The 12,917-nt window shown below is 37.6% G+C and overlaps 1 protein-coding gene across 1 annotated transcript in view; it reads left to right on the top strand.

Moving 5' to 3' along the window:
• Positions 1–12,917, top strand: part of jupb (junction plakoglobin b) — a 98,979-nt gene that overhangs the window by 77,071 nt on the left and 8,991 nt on the right. Inside the window, exons 9-12 of the mRNA XM_067411198.1 lie at positions 1,534–1,872; positions 7,546–7,698; positions 7,905–8,024; positions 11,608–11,758. Coding sequence (XP_067267299.1) covers positions 1,534–1,872; positions 7,546–7,698; positions 7,905–8,024; positions 11,608–11,758 — 763 coding nt within the window. The remainder of the gene's footprint in view (positions 1–1,533; positions 1,873–7,545; positions 7,699–7,904; positions 8,025–11,607; positions 11,759–12,917) is intronic.

Genomic DNA, 12,917 nt, shown 5'->3' with positions numbered 1-12,917 from the left:
TTCTGATCATTTTGCATTATTTGTTTCAATTTGTGCAATATATTTTTACATGTGTTTTTAAATTTTTGATTCATGCATATTATTTTTTGATCCATGACCGCAATATTTTAGGTGGGAATCTAACCCCATATTCTGACTCCGGTTTGAAAAATGTAAGGCTAAACACCATCATTTTGGCTGTGTGAGATTCTCCAGCTTTGTTTTTGTTGAGCAACCGAAGCGTGAGCTGTTGAAGCTCCGCCCTCTTCTGGAAAGGGGGCCGGGAGCAGCAGCTCATTTGCATTTAAAGGGACACACACAAATAGGAGCACATTTAAAGGTGCCCTAGAATTAAAAATTGAATTTACCTTGGCATAGTTAAATAACAAGAGTTCAGTACATGGAAATGACATACAGTGAGTCTCAAACTCCATTGTTTCCTCCTTCTTATATAAATCTCATTTGTTTAAAAGACCTCAGAAGAACAGGTGAATTTCAACATAACACCGACTGTTACGTAACAGTCAGGGTGTACGCCCCCAATATTTGCATATGCCAGCTCATGTTCAAGCATTAGACAAGGGTAGGATGTCTAGATCTGTGCACAGCTGAATCATCAGACTAGGTAAGCAAGCAAGAACAACAGTGAAAAATGGCAGATGGACCAATAATAACTGACATGATCCATGATATGATATTTTTAGTGATATTTGAAAATTGTCCTTATAAAATTGTCTGTTAAATGTGGTCAAAGTTACCATAATTTATTACTGTATTCACAGAGACAAGAGCCGTCGTTATTTTAATTATTAAACACTTGCAGTCTGTATAATTCATAAACACAACTTCATTCTTTATAAATCTCTCCAACAGTGTAGCATTAGCCGTTAGCCACGGAGCACAGCCTCAAATTCATTCAGAATCAAATGTAAACATCCAAATAAATACAATACTCACATAATCCAATGTATGCATGCAGTATGCATTACGAACACTTTGTAAAGATCCATTTTGAGGGTTATATTAGCTGTGTGAACTTTGTTTATGCAATGATAGAGTTGAGAGCTCAGGAGCAATTAAAGGGGCCGCAGCCTGAATCGGCGCATTTCTAATTATGCCCCAAAATAGGCAGTTAAAAAAAATGTATTAAAAAAAATCTATGGGGTATTTTGAGCTGAAACTTTACAGACACATTCAGGGGATACCTTAGACTTATATTACATCTTGTAAAAAACCGCCGGCACCTTTAACAAGCTATAATAAATGATCTGTGTATTTTGAGCTGAAAGTTCACAGACACATTCTGGAGACACCAGAGACTTATATTACATCTTGTGAAAAGGGACATAATAGGTCCCCTTTAAAACATATAAACATATAAAATCTTACTTTTAAGCTTTCACAATTACAGTTTTTACTGTATTTTTGATCAAATAAATGCAGCCTTGGTGAACATAAGAGACTTCTTTCAAAAACATAAAGTCTCACAGACCACAACATTTTGAAAGGTAGTGTATTTGAAATGTATTGAATTCTTCTTTCATGTCGATACAGGAAGGTCTCGATGGTCTCCTGCAGATCTTAGTGAGTCAGCTGGGCTCAGATGACGTGAACATGCTGACCTGCGCTACTGGCATCCTGTCAAACCTCACCTGCAACAATGCACGCAACAAGGCCCTGGTCACTCAGAGCGGCGGGGTGGAGGCCCTGATTCACGCCGTGCTTCGAGCTGGAGAGAAGGAAGACGTGGCCGAGCCGGCCGTCTGTGCCCTGCGTCACCTCACAAGCCGCCACCCCGATGCAGAGCTGGCCCAGAATGCAGTGCGTCTGCATTACGGCATCCCTGCCATCACCAAGCTCTTGGGCCAGCCGCACTATTGGCCTGTGGTAAAGGTCTGTATGTGTTTTTTTGTGTGTGTGTCTGAATTGCTGCCAATTTGAAAGTCCTCTCCACCGTTTAACCGTTTATATTTAAAGGTCAGATTTGAATCATCTCGGGGCAGGGCTTGCTCAGCTTTGATGTGAAAGAATGCTGAGACTTGCCTCTCGTGTTAAGCTGATTTGGTGCCGCATCTTAGTCATTGAGTGGCCATCCTACGCTCCTCTGGGGCTTCAGCACAATTTTGAGGACACTAGCTGGAACAATAAAAGAGCATCATATTCAAAGAATCACTGCCATACATTGTCTGAAAGCTGCAAAGCCTTGTATCAGGATGCTGCAGGGTAAAATGCTTTAGTTTTTTAATGAAAGAAATAAAATTATATAGAATGACATGAAGGTGAGTAAATGACGACAAAGACAGCGTTTTTAACCAGGATTCATCGATTTTTGCTTATTCATTGGCAATGCGACCAAGTTTAGTAGAGCTGAACTTGATGCAAATATTATAGCTCAACTAATGGTGTGCATTTGGGGAAGGACAATATATACAGTACTCTACCGTTCTAAAGTTTGGGGTTGGAAAGATTTTTTTGTTATTAAAATATTAAAGGGATAGTTCATCCAAAAATGAAAATTATTACTCACCTTCAAGCTATCCTAGGTGTATATGACTTATATTAAAAAATATTCTAACTCTTTCAAGCTATATAATGGGAATGAATGGTACCCGAGATTTTGAAGCCCAAAAAGCACATCCATCCATCATAAAAGTAATCCATATGGCTCCAGGGGGTTAATAAAGGCATTCTGAAGTGAAGCAATGGGTTTTTGTAAGAAAATCATCCATATTTAAACCTTTATAAACTATAATCACTGGCTTCTGGCAACGGCCGTACGTGAGTCTAGTTCTGGCAGAATAGTGACCTTTGACCTGACAGTTTTCCTTTGCACTTCTAAAATAAACATCACGTTTCTGTTGCACATCAAATGTAGTGACCGATTATTTATATATTAATATATATATATATATATATATATATATATATATATATATATATATATATATATAGTCAATGCCTCAAAGCCCTTGAAGCTTCAGCAAATCAGGTAGGTCGTGGCGGATGTAATTGGCTGTCCTCGGCTCTCTGATTTGTGGTGGGCAGGACTCTGATGAGCTCGGGCTCCCGGCACGCATGATCTCCCGCTTAATCGTATCAGACCGTTGGAGCAGAAACCTGTGTGTGTGTGCTGTGATCTGTTCTGCACGTGTGTATCGATCCAGAAGAACGAGAATGCCAGGCTTTTATAATCTCTCACAGTCTGCATGCAGAGATTCCTAACAAAATCAACTTGGATGGATAAGAAGTCTGTAAAATAAGTGCTTACACTGATTAATCCTGCTCAGATGTTTTATGTGTTGTTCTCTGTTTTGGTGCACTCAGGGATTTGTTTCTGTCTGTGTTGAGCTGACCAATATCACACTGCCATGTTTTCATGTTTTCACTTCCATTTCCACTGCTAAAATGCAGTCAGCCATTAATATATTCTGCAAACGAAAGTGTCCAATAACAAGATGAAGTGAGAAGTATTGGGCTGCTAATGCGATCTGGTCTGTGTAAATCTCAAACCACTTTTATTAAACTACTTATGTTACTTCATCTCATTTTCAAAATTTTATTTATTTTTTTTTACAAAATACTGAGTGCACCTTTAAGTGATGCAGTGAACCACGAGAGACTGTTACAGTGATTTTACTAAGAAAGAAAATTCACAAAGGAGATCTTTTTTTCCATAGGCAGGTTTTTTTTGTTTTGTTTTTTTTTGTAGAATACACTTACTTTTTATACCTTAAACTGAGTTAAGATTTGCCAAGATACCAAAGACTGCAATCAAATGTATTTGTTTATATTTTTATTTATAATATTTTGTTTTGGAAGCAATTTTTTCCCCTTTTTTTCTCCATTTTTGAGCATAATAAAGCAATAAGAATTCACTGTTTTATAATCACTGTAATCAACAGTAATCTTGTGGCTTATTGCTTTTAAAAAATTGTGGCAACAACAATACGATAAAGACATGAATAAATATTAAATGCCGATATTCAATAAATTAGCAATATCATACGAGTAGCCGTGCGATATGGCTGTATATCAGCACGGCTGTGATTCGGCCTTAGGCACAAGGCCACAGGACATTTGATGTACCCCAAATGAATTATATTTTTAACCACTATCTACATAAGAGCCAGCAGGAAATACCCAAAGGACTGGCCGAGATGAAACTGTTCTCTGCGGGTACATGAGGGCCTGAATGGCTGCTGACGGTCTGGAGCTCAAATACGGTGGATTTGCTCGACCGCCATGACAGTCGCCACAAGCGGAGTGATACAAACGGTGAAACGGTACCAGTGCTGATACTGGGAGAATATCGCACGGCTCTCAGCCTATCAGATATGAGAATCAGAAAGAACGGTTGTATAAAAAGTTATGTTTATGAAGAAGAATAATCATAATAAATTAATCATAATAATATTCTTCCCTGTAATATCGCTATAGCCAAATAGTAGTATGGATCAATTTTATGCATTTATGATTTTAAAACTGCTTTGAATGTGGCTCATTTAGAGTCAGAACTATTCATTTTAAAATGTTTCTTATGTAGAAACCAGAAAACAAACAAAATGTATGCAAACCTTTTGTACTGTGGATGGGCCATCTCAATTTGGCTGAGGGCTTTGGTTGCACCCAGGCAGGGTGGAGAAGATAGATCGCTAATGCAACACACATGAAACCCAGATGTCTGGAATGCATCGCATCATGTTTATTTCTCTTCCATTTGGAGATGTTTCTGGCGTTTGACATGGCTTGCCGTCCCACCCTGCAGAGATCTGCTCTTTCAGCCGAAGGTTCTCTAATCAGCGGAGGAACATTGTTGACTAATGATGCGTTGTGAAGGAGGCCACAGGAAATTAAGCGTTTACGCAATGCTGTTTGTGCACAGATGGTTAGGCAGAAGCAAAATGACACTTCACGTAAATGCATGACATTTCCACTGAACTACATTGTGGAATGATATACAGGTGATTTCACCTACAAAGTCTTGCATGTGCATTGATGCATCCATAAACAGTTTTACATGCACTTACATCAAGCATCTCAACCTAAAGTTTGTATTTAGCTCAAATTTTTAATTAAAAAAAACATCATTGTTGCAAGTAACATCGTTCAGTTGCCATCATATTGATGTCAGTGCCTGAGTTTGTCGACAGTCAGCACTTCGGGATTTACAAGAGTGAGTCATTTGTTCAAGATGATGAAAGCTTTGAGGAATGGACTTATAGTGGAGCTGCACAGTGATGAATTCACAGCAATTGTATTTAGTTTCAGATTTTTTTGTAAAAGTATGGAGGTACAAAAGTGGGTCACGGTTCATTGTGTTTAAGGGAATTTAACTAAACCCCATGAGAAAGAAAAGGAGAATCCCAAAGGAGATCATTTTTAATACTGTTTTTCATAAACAGCAGTAAGATTTTTTGCCCTTGCTTCTCAGATTTTTCTCAACAATGTCTCAAACTGTGCAGCTTTACCAAGATACCAAAGACTGCAATCAAAATCATGTACCTAAATATAAACTCATCAAATTCTTACAAAACCAAATTATGTGATATGTGATTATTTTCATTTATTTTGGAAACCATACTCGGGTTATGTTTACACAACGATGTACTGCTTTTTTTTTTCGTGTACAGACAACAACGTTGTCAAAAAGATCCTCGTTCACACAGATCCATGAAAACGACTAAAAACACTGTATTATTCATGCCAGGCCGTAGTTGGCGATATCACATTATAAATAAATACTATGCGCCTATAGACTGAACATGTAATACACATGCGCATGACACCAGTGTTGCCAAGTCTGTGGTTTTCCTGTGGAATTGGGCCACTTTTGAGTTGTTGCCACGGGTAAAAATGTTTTCCGCGGGCTGATTTCCACTCCCCGTACGTACGATTTCGGCATTCCAAAACCCCCAAAGCCCCCCTAGACGTAGAAATTCAGTGTAGAATTTGGCCGCCCAATAGAGAAAATAGCATTGGGCTATTTTTGGGCTATTTTTGACTGGCCATTGGGCTACTTTTGTTGCACTGACCTGGCAACCCTGGATGTCACCATTTTCACAAATTTGCATTTTTGTTTTTCATATGAAGACGATACGGTATTATTTTCAAGCACACTGTAAAAAAGACTTGTTGGTTTATTTTAAAGGGTTAGTTAACCCAAAAATTAAAATTCTGTCAAAACCCTTTAAAAAAAAAAACTTTAAGATTTTGAGCTCATTGAAATTTAAAAATTTGAGTTAATGTAGGCGATTGATAGCCTGACTACGTCAGACTTCCTACTTCCGCTCAATTTCATTTCGCTTCTGTACTCAGTCTGAGACAGCGTCAGAGCTTTCTGTTTACCACCGGTCTGGAAACAGCCGGGCCAATCAACGAACAGAGGGCGGGCTGAGAGCCGTGACGTAGATGCTAAGCGCCGAGTTTTACATTGTAGGTTAGAGAAATCGAAAACCGAAACGACCGCGGAAATGGGAAACGAGACACGGGATGCAATTCGCTCTGTTATGGAGAACATTCAACTCTTTTTTCAAACTGAAGCCAGAAAAAGAAGAGTGTTTGATAAACATTTGTTTTATCATGTGTTTACAACAGGTTTACAGTTGAAGTTCAATCATAGATTTGAGTTCGATGCATGATGTCTGTGCTTCGATGCGGCTGTACAGGCACATAACATACGTCATAACTAAACGTATCTGATTGGCTTACGGGTAACCAATGATTTTAAACTTCAGACAAGCGCCCCCTGGCGAGAGAGAAAACACTTCTCTATTATGCCATTCCAGACTCTGTCTACGAAGCAAAGTGAAGTAGCAGAGTCTGGTATTACCAGGCTAGGCGATTGATTTAATCAACAGAAATTCAATATATTATGTTATCTAAACCACTTTAATTATCTAAGTTGATTTGACAAAAGAAAAAATGTTGTGATAAATCTTGAAAATAATTGTTTACAGTAAACACAATTTTAATAGTTTTCAGGCTACCAAAACAGCAGTGTCTTGTAAGTGAACTTGCCAAGATGCCAAAGACCGCTTATTTGAATATAAACTCATCAAATTCTTCCAAATCCAAGTTATCAGAGCTAATTATTTATTCATCTATTTAAGTTTAAAGCATTTTAAGAAAAAGCGTCAGGTAAAGATCATAATTAAATGACAATCAAATGAAACATAGCAACTTCTTATTTTTATAGAGTATTTTTTTATTTATTTTGGAAACCATGCTCAGCTTTGCCAAGGTACCAAATACTGCAATTAAAATCATGTATCTCAATTAAAACTCATCAAAATTGATTCAAAACCAAAATATGTGAGCTATGTGATCCAATTTATTTATTTATTGGTTTTAGGCATTTAAAGAAAAAACATAAAATGTGATATTTAAATGCTATTTAAATTATCTTTATTTATTTATTATTTTGGAAACCATTGCATTAATCCATTTGTGAGCAGAAGAAAGCAATAAAATAAAATAATGTGTATTATAAAAATAATTAAGCATAAAAGTTACAGAAAATGCTATGAACAGTAGTTAATTATATGCTGTACATTTTTCACACCATAGGCCACAGTGGGCTTGATTCGCAACTTGGCCCTGTGTCCAGCCAATCAGGCGCCTCTGAGGGAATCTGGGACAATCCCTCGACTGGTCAACCTGCTTTTGAAAGCTCATCAGGAAACTCAAAGACACGGCTCAGGGGCCCAGCAGACTTATCAGGTGTGTTTGAAGGTTTTTCTACCTGTGCATGGATTTTCCATATATCATAGTTGGCCTCTTTATTCACCCTCACATATAGGCTGAAGCCTCCAAAGGGAGGTCAAAATACAATCCAATTAGCATCACAGTCCCAGTATTTGGTTAGACCAGGTCCCTTTAGTGTCAGAGTTAATGTTTTCTTCTCACTGTCACACTTTTTTTCACAGGATGGCGTGCGAATGGAGGAGATTGTGGAAGGCTGTACAGGCGCTTTGCATATACTGGCCAGAGATCCGATCAACCGAGGGGAAATCGCCAGCATGCAGACCATTCCTCTGTTTGTGCAAGTACTGAACCAACTTATGGCATTCCTGGCAGTGAATCTGGCTCATCTGTGTGTGTTGTGATGTGTGGGTGTTGTGGGCGATGACTGCAAGGTGTCTGGCTGCTGTTTGTTTGTCTGCGTTTGTCCATGTTTATGTTGCACTACTAGTTTTGGGGTTGCTCTTTGAAGAAGTAGTTAGGACTGCTACAAACTACCAGCGTAAAAAAAAAAAAAAAATACCTTAAAGGAAATATCATTTTAAATGCATAAGCATAACTATCAGATAATAATATTTATAATTTAATCAGAGCCAGCCATTTTCTGGCACACACACACAAAAAGAATAATATAAATTGGGTCACAGTATCAAAGTTGAATATATTCTCTTAATTACAACTAATTGAGCTTAATTTATATAACTGAGTTGAAACATATGATAAACAGTAGTATTTAACAGTGTATTGTATTGTCAATACAAGATCTTGACCAAAAATCGATGCACCTCTTGATGGAAATAAATGTTGCAATGTTATTTCCATCAAGAGGTGGATCAATTTTGGTCAAGATCTTGTATTGACAATGCAAGAGGTGAGCACTCTGTAAAGTCTACTCCAGCACATCCCAAAGACTTTAAATGAATGTCTGGATGCATTCATGATTCTTCATGCTCTCTCCCAACCATTCTTTCACAGTTTGAGCCTGATGAATCTTGAGATTGTCATCCTGGAATATGGCCATGATTCATCTTCCCTTACTAAATGGTTGTTTACGAAATGAAAAGCTACACACTCTTACACTTAGGTCCTGTCCCAAAGGGCACACTCCAGACTTGTGGACTTGTGTAGTCCACGAGGGCGCATTGAGAGGTATTTTTGGGACAGACTCGAAATAACGCCGGAAATAACGGTCTGGTTGTTTTTAGACAGGAGGACGCAATTTAAGTCCACGAGACCGAAAGTCCACATGAAGTGCGCCATTTGGGACAGGGCCTTACTCTCCAAAATAAATTGTTTATTACGGTGGCCCAATAGTGCACAACACAGCGAAATTAAAAAAGCAAACATAAGTTCACAACAGAACGAAATCGAGCCACAACACAAAGGAATAAAGCCACAACACAACGAAATAAAGCCACAACACAATGGAACAAAGCCACAACACAACGGAATAAAGCCACAACACAACGAAATAAAGCCACAACACAATGGAACAAAGCCACAACACAACGGAATAAAGCCACAACACAACGAAATAAAGCCACAACACAATGGAACAAAGCCACAACACAACGGAATAAAGTAGGGATGTCCAGATCCGATGGTGTGATCGGAAATCGGGCCCGATCACGTGGTTTCAGACTCGATCGGAATCGGACGTTACCTCCCGATCAGAACTCGGATATGTATTAGGGGTGCAACGGTTCACGGTAAAAAAAAAATCGAACAGTACCGTATGGTTTGTTTAAAATAGCAACGTGGAAAACAGACAGAGTTAAAACAATGTATGTTTCAGTCAATGGATGCGCAGAACGTTACAACAACGATAAACAAAAAGCGTGGACAAAACAGTCACTCTTTGTAAACTGTTAACTGCGAGTGCCGTCTGCTCTAATGTCCAGTCATTTACTCCGTCATCACCCGGGTGTTGATACAGGTGAGACCTGAACAGCACATGTTGCTCTCTGTGTTTAAACTAACTCATTTAAGCCTTGCTGATTTAAACCTTCAAGAACAAGACGCGAAAGAGAACTCGCACGCGCTGTGAGAAGATTTGTGTGCGCTCATCCGAAGTCTTGTGCTTCGGCGGACAAATTCATACAAAAATTATTTCAAAATGCCGTCTTAGCGAGTATCCTAGCAAACATAGTCGGTTATGTCTTAAGTGAACGTATATTAGTCGAGAAAGACAGCGCATGTGTAACAGTATATGTATTGGATCGTGCTTGTCTTAAAGGGAAAAAAACTATTCCTGCTGCCTGTTTTTAATGTTAAATCAAATAACAAAGAAATCACTCACTGTTCTTGACTGATAAGTTTTTGTAACTTCAATAATGATTAATCTTTATTTTATATAGTAAAGATAATATGCAGTGATATTTTATATTTGATTACTTTATCCATTTTCTGTAGGCCTACGTGAAAACGACTGTTAGATACCTGAAAAACCTGAAAAGCACTGTTCCTGGATCAGTTTTTTCGCTATTCTTTATTCTTTTTCATGTATTATAGAAGTATCGGATCGGGACTCGGTATCGGTAGATACTCAAAATCAAATGACTCGGACTCGGACTCGAGGGCAAAAAAACGTGATCGGGACATCCCTAGAATAAATAATTCTTATATAACTGTTTTTTAAGTTACTTTGGACAAAAGCACATAATAAATTAATAAACTACGGTGGCCCAGTAGTGCACAACACAACAGAATAAAGCCACAACACAACGGAATAAAGCCACAACACAACGAAATAAAGCCACAACACAACGGAATAAAGCCACAACACAACGAAATAAAGCCACAACACAACTGAAATGCTCCCAACCACTAGGGGGCTCTCAGAGCTCGGTAAAGTTAGTTTTCCTTGCCAATGTTCTATAGAGTCGGCAGTAATATCAATGCCACTATTAGTTTTAACAGTATGTAAACATTGTATATCGACATGAAATATTAATTCAAAATCACCTATGTGCAAAATAGCTTCATATTTATGCCTGTGAATGATTTGACTCGCTACCACTGTGCATGGTGAAGGGAACGTCTGCCAATTCCACCAAGTGGTTAAAACGTATAATTTGTATTCATTAAAATTACTTATAACATTTAAAAACAGACATATTCAAATTTGAACAATATGTTAAACAAAGTTATTGTAATGAATACAAATTATACGTTTTAACCACTTGGTGGAATTGGCAGATGTTCCCTTCATCATTCGCCGTGGTATCGCGTCAAATCATTCACAAGTATAAATATGAAGCTATTGTGAACGTAGTTGATTTTTAATTAATATTTCATGTCAATGTACAATGTTTACATAAAACTAATCATGGTGTTGATATCTTTGTAAGACTGTCGACTTTATAGAACTAATATTACCGAGCTCTGAGAGCCCCCAAGTGGTCGGGAGCATTTCCGTTGTGTTTGGCTTTATTTCATTGTGTTGTGGCTTTATTTCTTTCTGTTGTGGCTTTATTTCGTTGTGTTGTGGCTTTATTTCGTTGTGATGTGGCTTTATTTCGTTGTGTTGTGACTTTATTTCGTTGTGTTGTGGCTTGTTTCCGTTGTGTTGTGGCTTTATTTCGTTGTGTTGTGGCTTTATTTCATTGTGTTGTGGCTTTATTTCATTGTGTTGTGGCTTTATTTCATTGTGTTGTGGCTTTATTTCGTTGTGTTGTGAACTTATGTTTGCTTTTTTAATTTTGTTGTGTTGTGCACTACTGGGCCACCGTAGTTTATTAATTTATTATGTGCTTTTGTCCAAAGTAACTTAAAAAACAGTTATATAAGAAGCAAAATTATTTTGAAAATTACTAGCTTTGAATAAAGTGGGTGTGATAAGGCAACAGTGAAACCCCTCTCATTCTGTGACTTCCTCTTTCTTGTTAGCTTCTGTACTCATACGTGGAGAACATAAAGCGTGTGTCCGCTGGTGTTTTGTGTGAACTCGCTCTGGATAAGCAGTCTGCTGAGATGATTGACGCAGAAGGAGCCTCTGCACCTCTTATGGAGCTCCTGCACTCTCCCAACGAAGGGATTGGTGAGTGACGTCCATCGAGAGAAAGTTTAAAAGCACACCTCATGACTAATTACATCCGTGTGTCACTCCATGATGATAAAACACAGAAATGAGCCATATGTCATCAGACAGATCTTAGTTTGTACAAACACAACATTAGCACACTTGAAATTGTGCAAACCTTCCTTGATTTTACATCAGACTCCCAGTGGAAGTACGTAAGCTGATATAGAATACAGACAATACTGAGATATTCTGTTTATAGTACCATACCAGCAGCTTTCATAAACTTCCATAAACACTCTCTCCTGTATCTGCTCGACATTGACAGTCTGCAATACACGGAGACTGTCAGAGATGCAACATGACTTTAGTGTCTTCAACATGTCAGTACAGAAAAGGAGCAGAACACACAAGAGAGCACAAGTTTGCAAGTAAAGCTTCAGCTTGCTATGTATTGTATCACGTAATGTGTAAAATGGATTTTAGTCTCACAAGCTGTAGTTTTCACTTTCAGGAATAAATTTGGTTAGTATTGTAACTTAAGCTGGCCAGGAACCATCTATTTACATATAAGAAGGTAATAATTATATATGCATAAAATATGTAATGCTGTTTTTAATACATACACCCTACAGTTCAAAGGTTTGGTAAGTTTTTTGTTTTTAAAAGAAGTCTCTTATGCTCACCAAGGCTGAATTTATTTGATAAAAAATACAGTAAAAACAGTAATATTGTGAAATATTATTACAGTTTAAAATAAGCGTTTTCCATTTGAATATATTTTGAAATGTAATTTATTCCTGAGCTGCAAAGCTGAATTTTCAGCATCATTACTCCAGTCTTCAGTATCACATGATCCTTCGGAAATCATTCTAATATGCTGATTTGCTGCTGAAGAAACATTTCTTATTATTATTAATGTTGAAAACAGTTGTGCTGCTTCATGTTTTTGTGCAAACCATGATACATTTTTTCAGGATTATTTGATAAATAGAAAGTTCAAAAGAACAGTATTTATTTCAAATAGTAATCTTTTGTAACAATTTAAAAGTCTTTACTGTCACATTTGATCTTTTCAGTTGTCAGTTTTGACCCCAAACTACTTTTGAACAGTAGTGTATATATAACAGTATTCATTCATTCATTCATTCATTCATTCATTTGTTCAGTAAATTTG

This window comes from Chanodichthys erythropterus, chromosome 15 (genome assembly GCF_024489055.1).
Source record: "Chanodichthys erythropterus isolate Z2021 chromosome 15, ASM2448905v1, whole genome shotgun sequence".
Taxonomy (NCBI): Eukaryota; Metazoa; Chordata; class Actinopteri; order Cypriniformes; family Xenocyprididae; genus Chanodichthys; species Chanodichthys erythropterus.
The sequence above is the reverse complement of the archived record's forward strand: the minus strand, read 5'-3'. Positions and strand labels throughout refer to the sequence as shown.